This window comes from Anser anser (assembly GCF_964211835.1).
Source record: "Anser anser genome assembly, chromosome: 2".
Classification (NCBI taxonomy): Eukaryota; Metazoa; Chordata; class Aves; order Anseriformes; family Anatidae; genus Anser; species Anser anser.
In genome coordinates, this window is record NC_139721.1 from 140156571 (window position 1) to 140183368 (window position 26798).

General features: G+C 37.0%; 1 protein-coding gene across 3 annotated transcripts in view; it reads right to left on the reverse strand.

The window, feature by feature from the left end:
- Positions 1–80: 80 nt before the first annotated feature.
- Positions 81–26798, reverse strand: part of RUNDC3B (RUN domain containing 3B) — a 53434-nt gene continuing 26716 nt past the window's right edge. The window contains exons 7-11 of one of the 3 annotated variants that reach the window (XM_083826038.1): positions 26325–26493; positions 21182–21339; positions 6023–6169; positions 5533–5648; positions 81–2538 (exon numbers count right to left, since the gene is read on the reverse strand). In XM_083826038.1, coding sequence (XP_083682164.1) covers positions 2393–2538; positions 5533–5648; positions 6023–6169; positions 21182–21339; positions 26325–26493 — 736 coding nt within the window. In that variant the 3' untranslated portion in view covers positions 81–2392. Of the gene's footprint in view, positions 2539–5532; positions 5649–6022; positions 6170–11377; positions 11928–13902; positions 21340–26324; positions 26494–26798 lie in introns of those variants that run through there. The other 2 variants (XR_014580475.1, XR_014580476.1) reach the window with 2 other exon arrangements.

A 26798-nucleotide genomic window follows, 5' to 3' on the forward strand; every position in this document is an offset into this window, starting at 1 on the left:
AGAAGAGAATTTGCTGCAAGCCCACTAGTACTGTAATTTGCCAACAGTCTTCTTTTGTTTGATTAAAACAGAGACAAAAACTAGTAATTAGCGATGATACAAAATGTTTAATTTACATGCAACATTTATGGAACGTCAAGGCAACAAAACATACAGTTTTGGCATTTTTTCTTTTTTTTTTCTTTTTCTGAAAAATGATTCATGTTTAGAACTGAGAAAGACACACACAACTGATTTCCCATGCACAAAGCGACACCCAGAAACTCACAGTGGTGTCAGACTACATAAAAGACTTCAGTTAAATGACACATGAATTTCACACCAGTAGCTCCAAGAAAAGAGCCATCAGCTAACATGACTAAAGATCATGATAATAGCCCCCTCCAAAATACTGATGAAGTGGGAGAAGTGTTTAACAGCAAACAAGACTGATTAAATCACTACACCTTGATGTAGGATGTTAACTTGTGGAATCCACATTCCCTCATTGTATTTGTAATAAAAATGCAACTCTAACTTACAAATTAGTATTTAATAATGTTACTCGACTGCCATGAGAGAACATGTACTTAATGTAATAACCAAAGAACAGTTACATGAAGTAATGTACATTCTGACAGTGTATGAAAGGACTTAATAGAGTTTATTACAGAGAAATTAACTGAGTGGGTTCACGAGGGCTTGAAAGACAAGGCCTGTGGAATTTGCTAAGCTGCTTTAAACTTTTCCATTAAAATGGCCTCTATTCATTTACCCTGTCATGGATGCAGTAACCTCCAGCACCGTGGACTAGAGTTGAGACGAAGCATCTTGAACCTCATGCAGCTAAATACAACAGTGCCTTGAGCTCCAGACAGATGAAGCCCCACACTTACAGAGGCTGTATGTTTCCTGCAGTTTTGGTAAAGGTAAGAATGAATTCTCTCTTTCAAGCCCACTCAAAGATGACCAGACCATTGTAGTAGTGCCAAGGTACCATTACAAGAGGCAAATCAACTAAAACCATACAGAGTGTAGTGACATACTGTAAACATCCGAGAGTAAGCAATTAAAAATCTGTCTTGTATTGCAGCTACTCATGTAAACAATTTATGAAACTTCTTTGGCACAAAAAAAGCATTTTCCCTAGCACTTATAAATACAACATACTTACATGCACTTAAGTTTCTTTTAAAAAGTTACTAATCATATTGAGAAGCATTACCTTGATTAGCAAAATTCTTAGATAAAGGATCCATTATATCTTACAAAGAATTAAGAATATAGTTTGCAATTCAAAAATTAATTTGCAAACTTCAAAACCGTAGGGTAATCTGGAAAGTTATTTTCACTTAAAAAAATGTTGCAGGCTTTTTGTATCTGTAATTTAAATAAATGGCAAATAATTTGAGAAAACTGACTTAAATAAGATTTGCTGTATTACCTAATCAAGGAAAATACCTATTGCACTACTACAGGAATGAGAAAAACCTTTAACATGAGAATACCATCACATTGTCTTTGTTTCCCCTTTTTCACTCTCCTTGGGATCTTGCCAATAAATGTACGATCCAAATTTCCCAAGGTGCTAACCCCACCATCCTTAGTCCCTCTCTTTCTAGCAAGGCCAGTAAGCCAAAAAATTCCTCACAGAGTATTATTTGTAAGCCAGGTCACTCAAAAGCTTGAAATTTAGCGAGTTTCCTCAATATTTACAAATTACTAAGTATGACTGATTTAGATGATCAACTTGTATTTGTTATTCTCATGCAACTTTAAGAATTACTAGGAGTGTTTCAGTGTGATTCTTCAGTGCGATTCAGACATCTTGTAAGTGCCATGATGCTAATAAGAATGCAAAATCTAACATTGAATCAACTTGAGAAGAGCTCTTGATAGGTTAAATACGCTATTTGAGGTCCTATGCAACATACACAGATGAAAAGATGGATTTTTAAGTAAAATATTTATTTGCCTACAAAGACTGGCATTAAGGATTCCCTGTGTTTTCTGCAAGAATTGATATTTAAAGCACTGCAGAGAAGCACTATGGCTATAGTAGGGCCAGGCTGTTAACCACTGCAAGGAGAAACAAAGGTCATGGCAGTTAAGTAGGGGACTGATTTCCAACTGCTTCATTTTAAAAATCAGCCAGAAGTATCAGAGTATATGCTCTGTACCTGACCAAGAGTTTTAAATAATTAGAATTTCAGAAAATCTGAAAGAGTCCTCTGGCAGAAAAAAAAAACTTGAATGAAAACTTAAGAGAATTTGTGAATTAAACCGGTAACAGTGAAAAAAAATAAATAAAGCAGCTTATTTTTAACTTAGAACTAGCAGTCTCATTGCAAGTCATATTATAGAACATAAACCAAATGCATATAACACAAAGCTCTTCCTGTTCGTGTGCATCTCAAGACGGTGTTAAGCCTGGACTTGTCATCTCTGTTGTGGGACTTGCAAGATATTCACTTGATTTCAGACTTGTTAGCGATTTGTAGCTTGCTACTGAAGTAAGAGAGCCACAAAGACCAAGCAACGATGGAGTGTCCTCCTTCCCTGTTAGGAAAAACAAGGATTAAGTGAATCATTACAGCACAAGATGACCTGACCACAAACAAAGAGGGAACAGGGAAAAAAAAAAAAGAAAAGACAACTTTCATCTAGACTATTACATGTTCCTGCTTTAGCACATGCATTCATCACAAATGCAGTTATGGAAGAGATGTTATTTATACCTTCCCTATCCATGCGAAACAGAGATTTGCATTACAGGCTGGGCTGGTCAGTCTACATGGTGAATAGAAATTACCAATTCAAGCATTGGCTTTAATTGAGTACATTATAAATGGAAATGATATTACTAATATGGTATTAGTACCAGAGATCTAATTTTGAATCCCTGGAAAGGAGTAGAATTATCTGGAACCAGAATGTAGTTCTTTCACAAAACAAAATGTTTTTGTTCCTGGTAATTTGATGTGCATTACACTCCTGACACTGGAAAAAGCCCTGCAGTGTAACAGTGGCAGTGTAAGCATCTACCCTGTCATCCAAACACACTTGACAGTAAACAAGAAACATGCTTAAAGGTATAAGTGTGTATCAGACAATTCCTTCCTTCTCAGAATAGCCATTTAAGTTATAATTGAATTTATTAGATGAGCTGGCACAAAATAAAGAAATTGATTATCAATATCTCCATATTTCATCTTCCTGTCTCACCTGCAGAATAAAATAAATCATTTTAAACTTAAAAAAGCTTAAAAAGGTCACAAGCATAAGATTTTACTAACAGGCCAGTCCACCAGTATAAAGTAACATTTCTTAAAATTGTACCTCCTTTTACTGACAGAAGAGCTTTATTTTTGTCAGGAAGGATGCAAGGAAAAAAACAAACAAACAAACAAAAGCAACCCTTCCATCAAAAAATGAATTATGGAAAAAATAAATGACATGTTATACAGGGGTTCATGAGGTAAGGTTTGGTAGCAGGGGCAGCCTCTGTGAGTACAGTCCAGAAGATGCCCCATGTCAGATAAGGGCCAGTTTCAGATGGCTCCAAAGGGACCCACTGCTGGCCAGAGCTGAGCCATGAGCGATGCTTCTTGGGCATTCGGGAGAGCAGATTTAAGGAAGGGGAAAAACAAACAAACAAACAAAAAAACCTGATGGCATGATAGCAGCTGGGAGGGATGGAGTGCGAACCAGCCCTGCAGCCCCCAAGGTCAGTGCAGCAGGAGGGCAGGAGGTGCTCCAGGCACGCAGCAGCAGTTCCCCTGCGGCCTGTGGAGAGGCCCCTGGTGGAGCAGGCTGTCCCCCTGCAGCCCATGGGTCCCACACGGAGCAGATCTCCACGCTGCAGCCCGTGGAGGAGCCCCCGGGTGGAGCAGGTGGATGTGGCCTGGAGGAGGCTGCGGCCCATGGAGAGCCCCCGCAGGAGCAGGCCCCGGGCCGGAGCTGCAGCCCGTGGAGAGGAGCCCCCGCAGGAGCAGGGGGTCTGGGGGGAGCTGCCGCCCGTGGGGGACCCGTGCTGGAGCAGTTTGCTCCTGGGGGATGGACCCCGTGGTACGGAGCCATGTGGGAGTTCTTGAAGAGCTGCTGCCTGTGGGCAGCCCCCGCAGGATCAGTTCGGGAAGGACGGCATCCAGTGAAGCAGTGGCGGAGACGAAGCATCAGGGACTGACCGCATCCCCCATGCCCTGTATCCCTGTGCTGCTTGGTGGGAGGAGGTAGAAGAGGGTGTATGGGTGGAAGGTGTTTTTATTTATTTATTTATTTTTAGTTTCTCACTGCTCTAGCTTGTTAGTAATAGGTAATAAATTTCTCTAATCTCCCTACACTGCGTCTGTTTTGGCCATGACAATAATTGCTGAGCGATCTCCCTGTCCTTAGCTCAACCCTTGAGCCCTTGTCATTGTATTTTCTCCCCCTTTTCCTTTGAGGAGGGGGAGAGAGAGAGCAGTTGTGGTGGAGCCCAGCTGCTCAGCTGAGTAGAACTACTACACATGTTAAAATATTATTTCTTACAAAACTATATTAAAGCTTAGGTACTGATGGACCTCACTAGTTTAGAAGTGAGCCATTAAGCTGCCTTTAAAGATAGAGTCCTGAAATCAGAACCTAAAATATTACCAGTGTTTTTGCCACACCTTAATTCATGGAAGATTAAAGAGGGCATAAACTTCAAAGGACTAATGCTGCAGAAGAAAAAATGTTCTAAGTAGATCAGCACAAGATTGCTCTTCATAACAAACATGCTGTTTGTATTTCATTTTCCCCATGCTAACTTGAAACATTTGAATTTTAATACTGTTTATTGTTTTTAACAAGTTCTAAATTTTGCGTGCTTAATATTCTAAAAGAAACTTTGCAGTTATGGCCCTGTATTGTAGAGTCTAAAGCAACTATTTGATTAGATAAAGAAAAATGCTTATGGTATTTTCTGTTCTGTACCCAAAATATCACTATTTCAGAAGTCTTCCAGAATCCTTCTGCTTTTCACAATTGTCCACAAGATGGAGCAGTTACACTTTGATAAGCATACAGATTTTGAAGGGGGTGGTATATTACATTTATGTACTAGCACGGCCCATATCATGTTTTTTTGGTTTTGTTTTTAAAACTATATACATTATTAGGCTGCATCTCCATAAATTAATGTTGAAAGCAAGATGTAAGAATGACAGTGGTAGTTGCAAATACAGTGCCTTTAAATTTTCTTTTAAGAAACAGCAGTGGGATTAAGATTTGATTTAGTTAGAGCAGGAAGATGCTTTTCTCAGGTTATGGGATGGATAAGGAGGACATGCAACACATTTGAAGCTTAGCCTTAAACATATCACAGAGTCCTGTTTGGGGGTGAGGGGGAGTCTTGAAGAAATGCAGACTTAATTGAAATATAGTACTTAGAGAAACAGAAAAAAAAATGCATAACAACAGAGAAAAGATGCACTTCAACCTCTCTCTCAGACTGAAAATTCATCTCATGGGGTCTGAAGATCAGAACCATGAAGAATAAAAGAAAATGAACCCACTGGAATGACTCTGTACCTTCATTTAACAAGTTTATTCCATCCTGCTTTCCATCTTGTGAGTGGCCTGGATCCAGAGAGGTTTGAGAAAGACTAACATCTGCTGAAAATTGATCCAGACTTTGAAAACTTTTTCTGTAAAACAAGTGATAAGTTTAAATAATAACACATTTAAAGATCCCACTAGAAATATTTTCCTCAAAAAGTTTTTTTTTTTTAGAGAAATAACTAATGAAAAAATTTATTCATCTTTCTTCATTTAATCAGTCTCTATTTTTTGTGTTTCCCAAAAGACTGTTTTTTTTTTTGAAAACATTTTTTTTTCTTTTGCCTAATCCAAAGGAAGGAAATTTTTATGTTAAGTGAGAAACACAGAATTTTTCTGCATACTGATCCTTAACTGTTCTAACAGGTATTTCTAATAGAATACATTTAAGAGTATGCTAAGGGAAATACATAATTTTGAGTTTCTCCGATCCTTTAAAGGTGAATCTAAATATTCAACTTACTCATCCCATTGTTGATTGTGCTTTCTATAGAGTAGAGTGTCCAAGGCAACAGCATTGACATCCAGAGCTCCTGGGGAAGGCCACTGATTGGTGAGGTGAGTAGTTAATTCTTGTCTTGATCTCAAGTCATTATTCTTTAGCACAGTCCTGTGAATATAAAAAACAGTAAATCTCAGTCTATTAAAAGCAATTCCTTAAGGAAAGAAAAGCAGGACAAGTAGTCTTGTCCAACTCAAGATTCTACTTCAAGTGACTGACAGACTGCAATTTTCATAACGCATCATAAGCGGTTCACTTTTCCTGGGGGAAACAACTTAGAAACAGAAAAAGGTGAAATAATATTTTTTCTGCAAAAGCGTTAAAAAAGCAGCAGCATTTTAAAGATGCTTTCTGTCTGCGTGATGGTAATTAACAGACCAACTATTGGAACATAATGCCTTTTTTCCCCCCAGTTCTGTGGGCTTTGAAGTGCAACCTGCCTCCTCCCCACCCCCAAATAAGTATTTTTGAGGAATGAACTAAAACCCAGACATGTTAATTCCATTACATGCTTCCAGATAGAATACAACACGTACTTATTCTGCTTTTAATCACCTTACAGTTTTTAGTAGGGTGTATTTCTCCATTACTGAAAACACATTAATGGAGGTACCTTACAATTCAAATCAGTTTTGCTTCTTAGTCTTATGAAGCAAACCAGTTTTCTAAAGTTCTGGAAACTAGGAAACTAATATGATAACATCAGAAATCATCTACCAAAAATCATACAGAAGCTAGGAGGTACATGGTTCTTTAGGTGCCAAGACAACACCGGCCTTTTTCCAGTAGTATAAGGCAACCTCCAGCCTATTCTTGTACTGTTGTTTAACATAAGCAATATTATTTTTGTTTCTAATTTACACAAATTCTAACATCTGTGAAAACTAGGCAACAGTAAATGCTGCTTTACTAGTTTGAAAACCTGTGGCCTGAAGCAAATAGCTAATGTTAAAGTATCTCCATACTGAATGCACTCAGGAGTTCAAAGCCAAATGTCATGCTGTTATCTGAAACGCCAAACTGCACAGTGAATTAAAGAAGTATTCATGGCACACATACATTTATATGAATTAAAAGTATTATTTTCAGCAGGTCTATTTTTACAACGCAGTTTTTAATTCTCGCGATACCTGAACTGTTTAGACAAGAACCTCAACAAGGGCACATAATCCCACCCAAAAAAACAAAATTCCCCACAAAGCAAGGTAAGACAGTAGTGAGATCAGTAAGCAATTTCTAGTAACCGAGTTTCAGAGAGGAGACAGTTACATGGCAATTTTGCAAGAGAAGGCGTTGAAGCACCAGAGTGAACAAAACTATTTTCAGGAAACTTTTCTCAAGATGAATTCCATCTCAAAATGAAATTGTGGATGTCTCATCCATCCTTGGAGGTGTTCAAGACCAGCTTGGACGAGGCCCTGGGCAACCTGATCAAGTGGGCAGCATCCTTGCCTGTGGCAGGGGTTTGGAGAACTAGATGATCTTTAAGGTCCCTTCCCACCCAAGCCATTCTATGGTTCTGTGAATTCCCCCAGCTTTTGTGCAAGGTTTTTGTGCATCAGCTATTCTACCCTGGGATCTCCCTCACATTTCTGCTCTCTGAGGTGTGTATAGAAAGAAACACTTCCATAACTTGAAGCTCTCCGTAATTTCAAATATCTTTTGTGTTACTCACTTCCCTGCGGTGTTTCCATAATCCCATGGGGTACCTTGAACATTAAACAGGTCTGTTAAAGGCTTGCTGGCCTGAGGAAACTGAACCACTGACCTGGCAAGTCATTATGAGGTTAGATAGCTAGGCTGCACGACCTCCTGACCCAGAAGGGCTTGCATGCTTTCAGTGACGTTTCCTAACAGGACACCCAGTGTATATTAGCAACAATGAACACAGTAACTAAATGCAAACTCATACACATACATGTAAATTCCCATCTGGACAACTCCTATACATTATCACCACACAAATCAGCAGCTATGCTAAGTTACTAAGAAAGAAATACAGTGAGTGAGGAGGATAAAAAACTACACATCTGCAGACAAGTTGCTAATAGTAGAATTTTGGTATTTTACATGACTTTCTATATCAAGGCTTGCTCCATAAATCCTCATGCTATGGTAACTTGAAATTTCATCCTTGCTGCATGGAAAAAAAATCTGAAGCAACGCCTAACCAAACTCTTTCAAGGATTTTAGAGCAATAACATTTAAAGACAGTACCGGGAGTTCACAACTTAAACTTCTCCACCATGCTCAGGAAGGGAAACAGGCACCATGTGGGATAAAGAAATAACTTCTCCTATTACATTATTTTATATGTAAAAATAACTTTGAATACATAAAAATCAATCCAAACACAGCATTCAGCTTTTATAAAATAGCAAGACAGACAATAGGAAGTTTGAGAAAATACTCATAGCAGATGCTAGTAGTTTCTACCTATTATTTCAGCCTTTTAAATTATTCAGTTGTCTGTCCTCTTGCAGCCATTTTTAAAACATCACAAGATTTAGCTGCAAAGACTTGCTATTGCACAGTTTGCAAACAGCTATTCTTTCAAGATAAACGCAGGCAATAACAATTCACGTACACTAACCAGACTTCTTTCCTGAGTCAAGTATTAAACTGCACAGTTTACATCATTCTCAAACTCCCAGACATCATAAAGCAGTAGTGATACTGCCACAAACTTTCAAAAAGGGGAAGAAATGGAGACAAAAGAGGTTTACCACACAAGTTAAAAAGGAAGGAAATGTGATCACAGTTTAGTGAAAACAAGCGTGTGAATGTCCAAACAATCGACGTGAAAAATGATGCTCTATATTATTGAGTGCTCCCCTACTCTAAAGATTGGTTCTAAGAGGCATTCTGGAAGAAGCCTCAAAAGGCAACAGTTTATTTTATCCAAGGCAGAATAAATTTCTACAGTAGAGCTCTGTTCCTCAGAATGCCAGCATTGTAACTAGTGCTGATCAGCTCTAGGTTGCAATACTTTAAAAGCTCAAGTAGGGCTTTTCTTCATAATCACAATGAGTGCAATGAAGATTAGAGCATTTCTCCACATGCTTAATGTCAGGCTGTATAACCAAAAGAAGAATATTACTATTGAAACTTATATATCTGCCAGTATAGCAAAATAAGTTTGCTACATAAGAGCTTTCTGAGGAAAAATTAGAATAAAGACTCAAAGCAAAAATAAGAAACAAAGAATTGGTGGAAAGGTACAAAAGGCAAAGAGAGATATTGGTGACATCTATAAATTTCACAAAACATTCAAGAATAAAATGCAAATTTAGCATTTTCTGTAATTTACACACACACACACACACACACAAAGGAACTACTGAACTCTCTGGGTCTCAAATGGAATATATTTCAAATCTGTGGCAAAGTGTTATATGCAATATTCTATATAAAATAATGAAAGCAGGTCTGCAGTAAAACATACTAAACTGGAAAGGCCTATGTATGAACAGATTTTATTCTACCGCCTCAGCTCCAAAGAATGAAACACTGGCAAGAAGTACCCGCTGAAAAGCAGCTGTAGACCAAGCAAGCAAGACTCCACGCACAGATTTGTCATAACTTCTAAGCATCACTTAAACAGAACAAAATCCCTAAAACATCCTAAGAATAATATTGAAGATCAAACTATACAGCTCTAATTTTATATATAAATTCAATAAAATATTGTTCTATTCATAGTGGTTTTGTGGCTGTAATGATTTCAGGATGACGCCAGATAAGGCCTGGATAAGATATGCTAAGCCATTTAACACAGGGGTAAAAGCAGTATGACTCCGTTTGAACGGAAGGCAGCGTGTGAGATATGGCTTAACAGGGCATCCTGGTGAGACTGTGGATTGCAGAAAGTTTTATGCAGAGTAGGGAGAATGTGTAAGGATAAGGACTCAAAAGAGAGCAGACGGCTCAAACTAATTTATGATATACCACCTAGACTAGACATGAAAAAAATCTTGGCTTTCTGAATGCTTGGGAACTTACTCCTCACATCCACTACGTGATATCTTATCTACCTACAATCGATTCCATTCCTTTACAATCGTGTTGGCAAAAAGTAGCAGCAGCTCTCTTTTGTGACCTACAGATACAAAATAATTATTTTTCTCCTGCTTTCAACATTTTTGCCCTAAGCAGTCTTTATCCCAACAAATATTTTTTATAAGATACCTTCATATTGTGTTTGAAGTTCTGAAAAACATTTTAAAAAAAATGGCAGGCAGAGAGAAGACATTTCTAATTTTTTCTGGAAGTGATTACTGAACTGCTATTTTTGTACTGAAAGACGGTAAGTATAAAAAGCCAAGTTCTTCATCCAATGAACTTGCTTTCATCCAGTGAGTAACAGGAGCAGCCAGAATACTAACATCAGGTTTGTACAGCTGCTCACAGAACCATCTCCACATGCTTTTGACTTGCAGTGCTTAAATTGTGTATTTAAGGAGTAGGGAAAAGGGAGCAGTGAAATCTTCTTATAGACATCAAGATAATCAAAGTTGAGGAAATCAGCAAGTAAATATTCTGGAGAGTACCTTACAAAGACAGAGCAAATGAACACTAGTGGAGAAGGATGGTTATTTCATGACTTATGTTTTTGAGATGATTTATTAAGGACAAGCAGAATACCATTATGTACGGTACATGCACAATAACAAAACGCAATCAACAAATTACTGATCTACAGTCTGCTGCCCTTTCAGTTGTTCTGGTACAATCATGTAGGAGCTATTCCAAAAACGGATCTCCAAAACAATAGTGCTTTTTTTTTTCTTTTAAAGAAACCTTTAAAATTTAATTCATGAGCTAATCCCACAGTTCTACTTGCACTAGCATTGCTTTTGGCAGCTCAGTTCCCTCTCAGAAAGACATGAAATTGTCCCTCTGAATTAACACATCTAAAACGTCTGTAACTTAAAATGTGACCTGATTCGTTTTGTTCATTTATAGTGGAGAGATGGGAACAGGATACAGTCCGCACACAGGGTTCCTGTACACAAAATGCAAATGATATAAAAAGGTGATTATCTTTACTTACTTACTATCCTGTAATGATATTTACCTCTGGGAATTTAAAAATAAATCAAAAAAATAATAATCTCAAGTGTAAATAGAGCTAATATAGAAAAGCCTCATCTTGACGACCATTTCTCTGGTCTAGATACCATTTCTAATTAGCCCTGGGTTTATGTCATGGGCAGACATTGTCTCTGAAAGACCCATTTACATAGATTTTTTTTGTTTAATAAAAAAGTCAGTTCCATTTCTAGTTATACCTACGAAAAACCAGTAATTTCTTACCTGCAAGTTTAATTTCTCCAAATCCAGAAAATGCCAGTCCAGTTGGCAATTTGCCCTCCTACCAGCAGATGGAGACAGGAAATAAACCAAACAGACTAATTCCCTAAGAAAGGGAATTATATCAGATGAATGCTCCAGTTCAAGAACTACCTGAGTAGTGAAAAGTAAAAGTGAAAATAAAAGCTTAAAAAAATAAAAACATTTGAATAAGAAAGAACAAGCTTTAAAACCATTATTTAGGACAGGAAACATGGAATGCAAACTCAAATTGATAGCGTACATGGATATAACTGAAATCTGCAAGAGCAACTCTAAAATAAAAGGGAACTCAAACTGTCAGCAGTGCAGCAAGACAGTGAGGTGTCTGGACTGGTATATCATTGGACTTTGAGAAATTAGATCAGCAGGTATGAAAATGAGTTACTTACCAGTGGACTTTGATGCTGTAACATATCACCTCTCTCAGGTGTGTGCCCTGTGCACAGAGACAGTATTCCCCAAATTTGATGCCAGAGTAGTTAGCTCCCAGCAGACTTTCTAATGGCAGCCGCTGCAGTGAAAAAAAAGCAGGCATGTCCTACCGCACCAGTTTTCTTACTGTTTCTGACTGGCCAACAGATCTTCGTGTTAACAGCAATGATACTGAGTTGTGCCACAGAAGATTCCCTTGATGCTTCTTCAGCAACCTTTTTAGTCCTCCTTTCATATTCCCTAGATGTCTTGAAACATATCCTCCAGCAACAAAATTACCGTCATCAATTTTATACAGCTTTTGATCTCCTTGACCTTTATAGCTGCAGCTTGACTCTTGATTTGTAATCTAATTACAATGGAGATTTTATTTCAGAATACAGACATCATCCAGAATGGACAGAAACACACTATAGTGCAATTTGCGTGTGCTCGTTAACATACTACAGCAGTGCAGGATGGACATCTCCTCCTTTCCTTGGACAAATAACCAAGCCCAGTTCCTCTGGAGGAGGATGTCGGGCAAATTCCAAACAACTTTCCCAGATATTAGGTCCTGACTGAAGGGAAAAAAAATAAAATAAAAAATTGAACCTGACTAGCAATTAAACCCTTAAAAAAAAAGTAAAGGAGAGCTTTTAATTCTGTTCTTCAACTGTCAGTTCATTTCTGCTGGAAAATAGAACATTATATCCAACATTATAACCAAAAGATGGATCTTCTATATAGAAAGCTACTTGCCAAAACTAGCATATAAACTCCTTTAGAATGTCATGGGTCTAACTTAAAAAAAAAAAAAAAAAAAAAAAAAAGTGAATATGAATATTGATTCCTACTTCTCTTACTTTGAAGGACAAAAAAAAAAAACATGTTGGTTTGGAAAAAAAAAGTAGCTTCAGAGTCTAAGGCAATCACAGAATGAAAAGAATGCAAGACGAAAATCTGATCCAAGGGGAAGGGGAAGAAAGCAGAGCAAAGCAAAACAAAATAAAAAAGCTCTGAACACAGGACAGTTAAAAATCTTTTCCAGGTGTTATCTGGTTCATAATTTGGATAACAAAATAAGGAAAAACTTAATTATGTTAAGTGACTGCATAAGTAAACCTTAAGGACAAACAGAAAAAAGGCCAGACTAAATCTCAACCACTTGCCATCCAAAAAGAAAGGCAGCTAGTAAAAGCCTCTTGCTCAAGAAATCAGTTAACAAAATACATTGTATTTGTTTCATTATGACTTCGGGCATTTTTTAAAATTTATTTTAAGCTTTTCAAGAAATCACTTATCTCATGTTTTACTTTAACAAAACACTGAAAAAATCCTGACACAAAGTTATTGCCTTAAAACTAAATATCAAAGAATGAAAAAAATATATTGTATCCTAAATTTACAAATGTCATCCATAATTAAAAGAAAAAATACATTTCTGTGACTGTGTGTGTATGCACACTGGTTAAGTCTACTTTCATCTAGTCAAACTATTTTCATTTTATAAAAACTTTAAATCTTGTTCTGAAAGTATACAATGTATTTTCCTATTCCTTTTTACTGGATTAAACTTAATTTATATTGATTTAAATTAATCAGAAAAAATACAGCCAAAATAAACTTCAATCTAAGGTAATTTAAATATTTTCTTTTGTCTAAACAATCTTAAAATAGATTGATACTATATATCAATGATAAAGTGATCTCTGCAAACAGAATACTCACCATACTAACCTAGCACACAAAAATTGTGTATATTTTTACTATTTGACATTTAAAGTCTTTTTAATTGGGTATTAAACTTCATGTGGTTTGTGTTTTACACATTAGAAGAATATACAAAAAACTTTTGTTCAACTCCTCGTTTACTAGTTTTCCCTATAAATATCAAGAAGCAAACCTCTAGTAAATGAATACAAGAGCAAAGAAATGAAGCAAGAATAATTTGGAATCTCAGAAGCAAACAGCAATTCAAGTTTATTTATCTAAATGGGTAAAGCAGATGGAGATCAAATTGTCTCCATTTTTGTATTCAAGGAGTTGCTGAATACGTATTACAACTGGCTTACCCTATTTTTAGTTGATATCTATCCACTCTGTTCACAGTGCGAGCATCAAATTTCAAAAACCCTTTTATGAAATCAAAGTCTCAGGTTCACCTATTCTAGACGTGAGATAATTCTGGAGTTAAATTTGGAATGGAATTAAAATGAATAAATTTATATTTCTTGTACAGGTTCCTTAGCATTGTTATGCCAAAGAAAATATTTTTTTTTCCTGCCACAGTTCAGGTAATGTTAACTGAGGATGGAAATCCATAATCCATACAATATGTTTCCCTACTGGGAATATGGATCATTAGCAACAGCTCTGCCTTGAGGTCCTCAAAGGTTCAATACTTTTCATTACCAATTGGAAAGGCCTTACTTTAAATTCTCCATTGGATAAAAATTCTGGAATTTGGAATGCGTATAGTGCTAATGTCCTGCTAACTTAAAGCTTTCTTGCTGTGTCACTTTAGTTACAATGCCTTTATCCAGGGAAGCGTAGCTATGGAAGAAAAGAGAAAGGATGCCACTATAAAGACTGATTTTAGTATTCCATATTAGAAATACAGAGAAGGTAGACACAGAGCCATTAGCATGGTAGTAAGTATGCAAAATCGTCCAAGGAAAGTCCTCAAAGGTAAGATTCTCAAATCTACTACAAAGAATATGGAAAAAAAAAAAAAAGTGAAGAGAGGAAAGACTCCTAACAAAACAGAATATTTTGCATTTTAGAATCAGCCAGCATTTTGCTGCAGATACACCACCACTACTCGTCCTTGATGACACCAATAACATAAAAGCCTTTATCTTTTATATATATATATTTTTTTTAAATAAGCCTTTTCAAGCCACTAATTAAAAGTTCAGAATCAGACATTAAAATATGAGAATTTAAAAAAGAATTATCTCCCTATCAACTGCATCTTGCATACTAAGTCTTCTTCAGGCGGCTATCAATCCAGAAAGTTTGGGTTTCCTGCTGCACAAGAAACCCTCCAGTCCCTCTGGGTTCTAAGAATGCTGTGTCCTCCCTCAGGTCTGAGTCTTGGCTGCAATTCTGTTTAATTCTGCCTGTTTCTTTACTCTGTCACTCTGTATTGCAGGAAATCTATGTACTGCACCCAGCTGTAGACCTTTTCCTCGTTACACTTTCAAGCAAAAAGAAAACTCCCATGTCTTGGCAGATTTCCGCCTGGCTGGAAGCAGGACTTTTCTTGCTGCCTGTCCACGCCTTTGCACAACAGAGGAGGCATATATACAGTAATGCAGCAAACTTCAAAGGAAAGAATTCCTCAAAAACAAGATCAAAACCACTGCATACACTAAACTGTTATGCCATCTGTCAAAATGTGCAAGATTTTTTTCTAAGCTATGTTTCAAAAGTTTAAAAAAAAAGTAATAGTTGAGAAAACAAGGGGCTGAAAACAGACCAGACTGCGATAATAAGGTTTTAAAACTGATGCTGCAAACCTAGGGGAGACAGGACAGCATTACAAATAACTGTGTGGCTAACGTGAACTCTGGTTTGATAGTGAGGATCCATGAAAGCTTTAAAAGGAAAGAATTAACACTCAGGTTTGAAGTTCTAGTAAAGAAGTTCACCAAATAGATCAAACAATAAATTTTAATATTCTAGTTCTAACAACCTGGATTTGCTATACTTATGAAGTTGAGCAAATCATGTATTTTTTTTTTTTTAAAGAAAAGCCTTACAAGAGGACTATCTGAAAACAAAGGTTAGAGTGCTAAAGAAGTGCCCCAACTTTCCCGTTTCTCTAGATGATTTAGCTTTTGAGGGAGGATTACAAAAGCAGGCAACCCACATTTACAGTTTTACTCATGAGGGGGCACAAACCGCTGGTTAGGATTTCAAAGACCCTTCTGTTTCTACCTCCTTGGATGAGCTTCTCTCTGCTTTGCCCTTGACAGAAAGGTTACAGCCCACATCCTCTACAACCTTGTGCCCCCACGTGTGAGTGACCTTCCTCTGCCTGCTCCTGGGCCAAGCGTTTGTGGCAGCACTCTGAAGGCTCTTCCAAACCAAACCTTGACAAATGGACAAAAAGCACCAATACTACTGTCATAAGCGAGTTTCTGACTAACTGGGGCATGAACTGTCTTTGGAAATGAATCACTTCTGCTGCAAAGAATACATCTTCCTCTAATCTACAGTTCATCTAACTCCAAAATAGATCTGTTAGGACACGGTGTATTTCAAACAACGAGAAGCTCATTTTGCCTAGACTTCAACAGGCATGAATTTACTCTGGCATGCTGCTCTCAGAACGATTATGACTGTGCTCAGGTGCTGCTGAGAATGAGCTAATGTACTTTTCTGAAAGGCAGGGAGGGTATCTTAGCCTGAGCTCAATGCAGTGCTGAAAAATACGTGAACACCGTGTACTCCAGCAGTCAATACCTGGAAGACAGAGAAGCGTAAGCAGCAGGCTGTGCACCGCTCAGAAGTGGAAACATGCACAGACCATTTGCTCTAATTTCAGTGTCACTGTTGCAAACAGTCTCTCAGGGTTGCAACTAAACTGCCATTTACGGCCTTTACAAAGACATTGATATTATCCAGATAGGAACTGCATCGCTCAATCTATCAGACAGGTATATTAAAATCTAAAGAACGCAGTACAAGCATTATCTGGGCCTTGAAAAGAACGACCATTTCCAAAGTAACAGCCAGACAAATTAAATAAATCTAACTTTAGGATCTGCTAAATCATACAAGAAGTTCTTAATTATACAGACATGCTTAATACAACGTGATACATGAGTGTCCCTACAATTTAATTTGAGTCTTATTTGTGCCATAACCGAAGACAGAACTCCAATCACAGAAGAGTTTCCTCGAGTTTCCTTCCCTGCACATACCCCTCCACAAAGCAGCAGAACAAAACAGTGATGTGGGGAGAAACAGCAGAGGGAGATAAACAGAGAGCTATAAAACGTTAGAGCAACCGACCAAGCTAAGAAATACATTTTCGATACATGGGATACTATACATATATATATGTATATATATATTTATATTTTCATATACATATTTATGTAAGTATGTATTTTGCACCCATTGGGACAAAGCAGTCATACCATCTTACACCAGGCACACTGGCATAAACACCTAAAAAATACATCAGAAGAAAATCAATATTGGTAAAACACTATGCAAATCACTCTGATCATTACAACAAAATCACAGCAGAAAAAGATATATGTTGTGAAGCATTTAACGTTGAGTTTTACCTTTGTTTATAATGCTTTCCTTTTTTTTAGCATTTAATTTTTTTTTCTGGTAAAGTGATTAGCTTTTATAACATCAGTGAGTCACTACCCAGGAGATGAGTCGCTATTCAGGAAATTGGTGGAATCCCTCTTGTAATCATATATCAATATTTAACATATAAATATCAATTTCAGATACAGAATCTCAAATTAAACCTTAAATTTGCAAAGATCAGAAGAGAAATTTCGACTTAGGTACAGCTAGTGTGTAAGCTAAAGGAAAGACCAAGAATCACCCAAGGGGGAAAAAGAAAAAGCCTGGTAAGCTGAGATGAAGAGTTATAATGCAAAGCTGTTATGGGCAGCTTCCTATTTTGCCCAGTCACTCCTCTGACTGATGGGATAGGTGATCAAAAAAAGTTTGGAGACTACTGCTCCAAGATGCATCCAACACTTCTCTGGAGGATCTTAGAGGAAGAAGAAATGACTGCCCTTGTGATTTTGAATACTCCAGGATCCCGTTCCTTGATGATTCGATCTCTCTTTCCCATTGTGTTTTGGGCGTTATGAAAACCAAACTGTTTCCTTCAGTTAGACACTCCAAGGATCATGGGCTTCCCTTGGCTGTCCTCCTGGAAGCTGTTAATTTTAAGCAATTCATTTAAGAACTGCTCCACCCTAATTGTAAGAAAGACTATTTTTATAGAAGAGTGGAGCCAAAAGCACTGGTCTCTAACGCTGAGCTGCTGTAAGCCCCACGTACAGCCAGACTTGGGTTGTTTCAAATTGGTGTAGCCAGTTGCCACGTACATAGAGTGTGCTGTTTACTGGGCCATAAAATGAACAGCGAGAGGACCAGGCCCAATGGTAGGATGTAGCAGTATAGATTAGTAGTTATATATATAATAGTGCCCATCAGCTTGGGCACTAAGATGCAAGTTGGGTCACAGGTACAACTTCTGTAAGCTCTACTGAATCCCAAACCAAATGCTCCAATTACTATTTATACATGACTGCAAGTATCTTCAAAACCACATCTGTCTTTTGCTTTGGAAACCTTTAGAAGTAACAGAACCATAATATTAATGCCCTCACTGCAACAGTGACAGCAAACATTTCTCAAGGAAGCAGATGAAAGCCAGAATATGCCTCCATTGCCCTTATTACAACTGACAATCACCAGGCAATCACTTCATTTGCAGATACTGAGTGTGGTAAAAGAGCAAGAGCTGTGCATTTGTTTAAATATATCTGACTGATAATCAGGTGGTCTATTGCAGTTTCATGGTCTAACCTGGTTTGCTATCAGTTTGCCCAAGTGAGACATCTAGCCTTCAGATGACTGGGCATATTATTAAGAAATCCAATTAAGTTGAGAAACATTTTTTTTTTTCTCCTGTGAATAACTAATTTGTCAAATTTTCAGCTTCACTATTTAAGAAAAAAAAAAGTATTCTTGAGATTCATGAAATAGCTTTTAAATAGATTAAAAACTGTTTTTTGTAGGTTGGATACTCAAGCTTGAGAGACAAAGTTAAGAATACTGAAACTGTAGACCATTAAGTTTTTCATAGCAAGTCTAAGACAAAAATGACTTAAATTCTTCCCATTTCTGTATACATTCTGTGCTTTACATCAAATTGCCTTATTAAATATGAACATGGAAAAGGTTCTATGGGGGTAATCTAGTTTATAACCTAAGGTCTTGTTGACCACCAGTGTTATCTCATTTCCAAGTCAGCAACAATAACAATCTATACTGCCAAGAAAGTCAAACCTCCACTCCCCTCTACTTTTTATTTTTTTAGAAGCAGACTAAACAGACTCAGATTCTGCCCAAATCCATTAATTCATTGAGAAAATAGGTAAAATATTTTGACTTGCACGCCTTTGAAATACAATTTTGGAAACATCAACAAACAAACAAAATTTGAAACAGTAGAACCTTTTACCTTAGCGACAACAGCCAGTGGAAGAGAACAGCAACATTAAAAACAAAATATAGAATGTTTATTTATAATAGTTTCCATTACACAGAAAATGATCCCAAATCAGATCTCAATGTATTTTTACAAACATTAATGTGATATGCCTCAGACAGAATTACAATCCCAAACTTTCTCTTAGCTGCCGGTAAAAAAATCCAGAAAGATTATAGAATACATTCACAAATTCAAAATGCTAAAAATGGCACGAGAGCAAAACACTAGATATGGAATTCCATGAACACTGTTCTAAAACAGCTGGACCATAAAAAGCAATTGGCCAATACTCATGCCTCATTACAGATACATTAGTGATAGAACATTCTGCTGCCAGGTCAGCACTTCATCCTTGGTCAGGGAAAACAAACAAACAAACAAAAAAACACCCACAAGTAAAAAAGAACGATTAAAAGATGCTAATTATGTCTGATGTTCACCATTAGAAACCTGCTAGAAATATTCCTTCCTTTCCCTCTCCCACATGAGGAATTATGGGCTCCTAGCATACTTCAAGAAGAGTTTATATGACAGGCACCCTCTGCTCATACCTCTCTCTCCAATTATGTAGCGTAGTCCAGGATCCTTACTGCAGGGTCTCACAAACAGCTATACAAGAGCACACTGTCAAGATACAACAGAACTGCTCCACAATTTAAGCCTTTACATTAAGAAGGCCAGCAAATAAAATTAAACCCCAAAGATCTGAGATCTTTGCGACAGTTAAATTTCACACAGCTCAGCTAAAAATGGACAGCAGGTCTGAATGTTCCAAGTTTCCAAATATCAGGATTTAAATGAACTCGCTTTCCACTCCCAGTAACACTTTCCCTACCCCGCCCTTACCCCCAAAATATTCAGGCAGGCCAAAAAGTATATAAAGAGTCATTAGCTATATCAGTAACTTCATTAAAGAACTCTAAAACAAGTATCTCTCAAAAGTGTACATACGATCAGGAAAAAAAAGTACTACTCGGGAAAAATTTTTATTTTTTTCCCTTTGATTTTGTAATTGTGGCATAAATATAATGCAAATGCTGTATCCTGGGGATTTTCACAGAACCATTTCAAGCACTGGCAAAAAATGACTTCCCACAAGATGGGGGGGGGGGGGGGGGACTGTTTACAAGTCAGAAATATGTTTTGCTGCATAGAACAGGCCCTTCTGTGAGACCCTAGGCACAGGGAACCTACATATCCTAAGCCGTCTTTATATTCTCCTCATTCTGCATTATGTCAAAGGACACATCTCACTTTCATTTTACTTCAGGGCTCAGATATATAAAAAATACCCCAAATTTAAGATAAACTTATTTATCTTGTATTTGACATGAACAGAATGGAATATACAGTTACTGCAGCTGTATACTACTGTGGCAATTTATCACCTCACAGCAAGTTGTCCATCTTTAAACAATGCCAGAGAGTGTCTCTGAAAAACAAAGGTACTGTCTTACACAACAGACAGGGCTATGAGGATAAATTACCTAAGGATCATAAGACACTCAAATATTTACCATATTAAGAGTCACTTATGCTATTAAAAGATTTAAGCCTTTTCCTGTTGTTTTAGCCTTTCATGTTGCTTTAAAAATTAAGGTAAGTAGAAAACTGTTTCATCAAACTGAATATTTTTAGGGTTATCGGATGAACTTCTACTGTGTCTAAGACCCACACAGATAAAATAGAACCTATACAAAGAAAGAAAATAAATAGCTTTGTCCTCTCCTGCTTCCCTACCTTTTTAAAAAGTTTTTTTTTTTCTAAAATCTTCTTCATATTTTATTACTTTCAGATTTAATATTACCCTTAAAAAAAAAAATGTCAAAAATTTAAGGAAGTTTACTCTAAACAATTTCAGATTTGCAGAAAAAAGCTTAGAATTACTCTGTCTTACACTGCTGCATTATTTTCAGGGGAAGGATTTCTGAATATAAGATTTGTCAGGAAAAAAACAAAAGCTACAACAAACTGATTTCTATAAGAAGTTTGACTCATTTCCACAGGACCAAAAGTTCTTCATATTGTATATTTAAATAAATAAAGTAATACTGCTTTAACAACGTTTCTCCATTATACTAACTTACAACTGGTCTTGAAGTTCCACAATGATATATTCCAGCTGTTCCTTCTCCATTTTATGGGCTAGATCCATATCTTCAATTCTCTGTAACAGCAGTTTATTTTGTGAGACAGATTCGGATAGCTGGTTTTCTCTGAGCCGTACCAGTTCTTCAAGGTAACCCTGGCAATAAAAGTGTTAGAAAGAATTAAAGAACATACAACCAGAAAAGTTTTCTTTCTGTACGTTCAGGTTTTCTGGTTTAAAATGTATACAATTCTATTTTTTTTAATTCTTTTTTAAACTGACTACTAAAATGACTTAAGGTTAGTAAGGTGTTTCCTAATAGGTACTGAGAAAATCCTGTATTTACCTATACTCCAGACTAGGAATAGAAAAACAGATTAAACAACAATAGAGGAATGCCACTAGCATGAAACATTAGTTCAGTTTTCAGAAACATAAAGCAATCACAGGAACAAGAAAAAGATCAGGACTCGACAACTTAACAGATGCAAGATGTTAGATATTGTGCAAGAAAGACAAGAGAAGAATGTAGCTATATGTATCCATATAGCTAATGAAAGGGGTCCAGTATTATTATCAAAAAAACCAGTGTATTTGAAAACCTCTTTCTTAGAGCAGAATGGTGCAATATGACATTACATATTAAAATGACAGAGAAGAAAGTTATTGATGTTAAGATTTGTCTATGGGAGAGTATAAGGTAGGAAAACTCGTAAAGGTCACTTTAGTAACATTGGATGTGTATAGCTGGAACATGCATATGCATTTTTATCAGTTTTCCACATGATACTATAAAAGATACGGGGCAGTACTGATAAAGTAGTTGGAGTATGATTATTTACAAAAATACACAATGCAAGTATTTATCAGCAGCTGTGATAGCAGGATGGTCACTAAGAGTGTAACATCTGCTTACAATACTAAGAAACTATTTCATTTTCTTCTTCAAGCACAGCCTCAGCATTTCAGATACAAGTAACTTCTTATCAACAGCCCTTCTTAGCCAAAGCTGGATATAATTAGCCTATATTCCTTAAAATTTTGCACATTCCTTGAAGCTTGGAGGAAAACATATGCTTTCACAGGTGCCAATATGAAGAAAAATAAAGTAGTTCTCATAAAGACACAGAACAGGTGTCCTGCTGTATTAAGTACACAGGTATCATGTTTGCTGGCCAGGAAAAAACTAGTAATATGGTGATTCACCACCGTGAAGAGGATTAAGGTGTTGGAGCATCTCTCATATGAGAGGATACAAAAAGAGCCAAGACTGCTCCAGGAAGGCAATCCCACCACTGTGTATCAATACTTAATGGGAGGGTGTAAAGAGGACAGCATCCGACTTCTCAGCAGTATCTAGTGAAAACAAGACAGGCAGTGGGCACTAATTGAAAACTGTGAAACTTCATTTAAACAGGAAAAAAAAAAAGTTTAAACGAACACTGAAATGTGTTGTCTAGACAGGCTTGGGATTCTCCATCGGTGAGATATTCATAGCCTGACTGAACAAGGCCCCAAGCAACATGCTCATCTACTTTTCCTAGAGCAGTGGGGTTGGGCTAGACAATCTCCTGAGGTGCCTTCTGACCACAGCATCCAACTACTCTGTGATTCTTACATTATGTATAAATATAGGGTGGATAGAACTGCATGGGATAAGAATTTATTTTGGTTTCACTGCAAGTTCCAAGGAATCTTGAGAGCTTCTTAGAGTGCCTAGTTCTGTCCCATCAAGCATTACTGCTATTGTGACTTTTTAGCTACTCCCCAGAGCTCTAAGTAGTGCTTTGAAAGTACTTAATGATATGTTAGGACATAAGCAAATTTTCTGCCTCCCAGAAATGTCAAACATTTAAGAAAAAAGATTTTACATGAGAAACATCAGTATCAGTAACAAAATACTATGAACAGTAAATACCTGTTATCTATAATGAGATGCAGATGCATCATCCCACCAGTGAAAGTGTACAAAATTCCAGTATAAACAGTACACAAAGAATTTCTGAGTTTACTACACAAAAAGGAACAGCTTATACCATGCCAAAATAGGCAAAAGATAACTTGCAGATAACTAACAAATGTGTAAACAATGACTCATTAATCTGGACAAAGGACAACTTGGAAAAGACAATCTCTAGGGTGGCATTGAGAGGGCAGGAAGGAACTGACTGTTCGTAATTTTCTAGAACACAAGAGCTAGGCACCACGAAACGAAGCTACCAGGAACCAAATTCAAAAGACAGAAAAGGAGGTGGCTTTTCACACAACAGATGGCAGATATGCATAGCACTTTGCCAAAAAAAGAAAAAAAGGTTCGGATGCTAAAAACCTGCAAGAGGTCTAGGGGATATTTGACAAATATTTGGAAGAGGGACTCCTCATAGGTTATTAAACAGACATATAATATCAGCTTCAAGAAGTCCTTGAGCTGAAACAGGTTAGCCAACAGAGTACTAGAGGAAAAAACTGTGCATATATATTTGCTTTGTTTTTATTCTTCCCTCCACATCTACTTTGGGCAAGTACCCAAAATAGGATAGTAGGACAGACTGATCCTTGGTCTAAACCAGCACAGCACTGTTGATCCAATAAAGCAATGCTAGGATTTACCTTCCTAAAATAATATCTGATCCTATCCTACCACTCATACAATTCAGAGGATACAGGTACCTTTATCTTATCTGAAATCCAATCACTTGCCATATTGTGGCCCTAGTAAAAATGATTCACCTGTGGTATTAACAACTGTAGTACATATACTTAAGACTCCCAAATCGAATTTATGATTGTACGTGCAAAGTGAGCAGCGACAGAGGAAAAGAAGAATGTATCAGATTCACTATGCCAGTCACTAAAAATACACTATTCTCAACTTCGTCTTCTTGTCATAAACACTGAATTTTCTAACACAGAGATGTGAGAAAGGCCCTTTTGTTTAAAAGAAAACACTCTGCCTTTGATTAGTTGGTAGTAATTATTGCTACCCACTGCATTGTGAGCAACTTGATTATTTCTGCAACTTACTGCCACCAGAAGAGCCCTGAAAGGGAGAGAAAAGCTGTAACCCCTTAATGGTCACTTATTCAAGTTACCATAGAACAGAAGTAGTATAGCTGAAGTGAAGAAAATTTGGCAGGCAGATCCCAAATGAAGATTAGGCAATGAAAAAATTTTCTGTCTATGTGACTAAAAGTTATTTTGTTGTTACAGATCTCCCACAGGCACCCTAAACAATTAGGACAATTAAGAAAGTGTCAACAGCTGTCAGAGTCACTATTGTTTTGAAAACTGCATTGCTTACCCCAAAATTTTCACAGTTGTAACATAAAGGTGACTTGAATTCACCACCACGTTAGTTGACTGTGTTAGCTGGTAGTTCATTAAGGGAATGCTATGAAGAATAATGTAGCAATAATGGCTCAAAAATTTGAAATACGTAGTATCAGATTTGTGCCTAAGAACAAAGTTCCACAGAATAGAAATGCTTCTGGATCTTAGACTCACGAATAAACCAAAACCTCCATTTGCTACTACAGCCACAGAAGGTATCTGTGCTTTGGTAAGAAGGAGAACTACTTTGTGATTCTGGCTAGCGCGTTTGGACACCATGTTTCAATGTCCTTTCTACAGATGTTTGTTACAACTTTGATAGGATATTCTCCATTCTTTGGACAAGTTAGATGTGCCCCCTTGCCCCCCCCCCCCCCCCCCAAAAAAACAAAACTCCACCAAAAAAAAACCATCCAACTATTTTGTTCTTTTCAATGGGTCCTCAAAGCTAATGACACTCATTTAAACAAAATATTCTACAGTCTTCATGTGTTTGTGTGCACATGTGTTCAAACTGATCCTATGTTTTTGTCTGGAAACATGGATGAAATGCTGTCTTGGTTATGATCCTGAGCCTCATGGACTGTTGGGGTGGCGATAGCACACTAACCATGAATATTTTCTGACTTTGATCAGTGTTTACCACAGTTAATGCACTGAGTCGCAACTAACTGCTAGAAGATCCATTCTAGATGCTATCTGTCCCTTCACATCCCCCCCCCCCCATACAGTAGAAACTAGAAAGGCAGAGAGATAATCTTCTGATTCTAATTCCCTAAACTGAGGGAAATAATTACACCTCCAAGCATCTTTATGCAGTTTCAGCCTTTCATACGGTTTATTGTGTTGGGAGTTTCATGGAAGTCACATTCTGATATTAGGAAAAATAATACTAAAATACTAATAAAGTTATTTTAAAGCATTAGCTATTTGTCTACCATTTTTCTTCTCTTCCATTTCTATTTTACTTGTCCCCTCTTTTCTTTTTCTGTGCACTATTTTTCAGTGTCTATGAAGTCTGCTCCTCTCTGCCATTAGCTAATACAGATCTCTGTAGTTTTAATATGCTATTACAATATACTGACAAGCATTTTGCTTTTAAAAATACTGAAATAATTAAAAGTTTGGACATACATTACAATTTCCCTTCAACTTTGAGTCTTTTGAAGGTTAGAGGGAGAGCCTACCTTTGCTTTCTATGATGACATTCAATATGTCACATCAACTATTCCAATCAAAACCAAACTTACTTTCTTTCCTTTCCCATTCCAGCTTGAAGCAAGTCTTAAACTATATATATTTTCAAAACCTATCTCAGTATTACTGAGAAGATAGCTTTGCTTTTCATTCCTAGATAGATAACTTTGTTTACTGTTAGGCTAAATGTTAAAGTTTAACATTATTACCATCATAAAAGCCTTCAATTGGGAGTCTGTGTACAGCAATAAACAATGTGGAGTCATGTTCACTTCAAGTTTGCAACCTAACAGCTTCAGAGATATACTGTCTGTAACTCTGAGATTGGAAAAAGGAGATAAAGCTTCTACATTATACTCTGTAATCTGACCTCTGAATTATTTATTCTTCTTCTGTTCCCCCCTTCCCAAACTTCTCTTCCCTCTAATCGGAGAGCAAAGACACTTAGTGCAATTATTACTTCAGATATTCTGAGGATCATAAAATTGAAGACCACTTACATGAAGCTAAATAATATATAATATATTTTTTCTGCCTTTACTTAAATGGTATTTCACCAGTTGGTTGGTGACCATCTTTGGCTCTATCACCCCAACACAAAACTAATCTTTTACCTTCTGTTCCAATGCAAGCCGATACTTCTGTTCTACCCTTTTGCATTTGTTGTACCAACTGTTTTCATCCGTGAGGAAAGGAGGACCAATGTTCTCTGGAGTACTGCCTTCACTGCCACTACTGCCCAGTGTTCTTAGCTCTTCTTCATCACTGCTGATGCTGTCAGAACTGGAGGATCATATTTATTAGCCAAGTGAATACCTGTGTTTGTTAAGATGCAAATACAACTTGAAATTAAAGCACCGCTGCTCCTAAAGATATTTGAAGCTTTGTAAACCAGTAACAATGGGAATGTTGATAGAGGCTAAATCACCAAATACAACTTATGTTTCAAGCTCTTATTTATAAAGCCACCTAAAAAACATACTTGTCATCTTAGTCAAGTCTCAGCCAAGTCAAACAGTTGTATGCAGGATACTCTTCTGGAATATAAAGGGTCAATGCACTACCATAAGCTACCTAAGTAAGTGGTG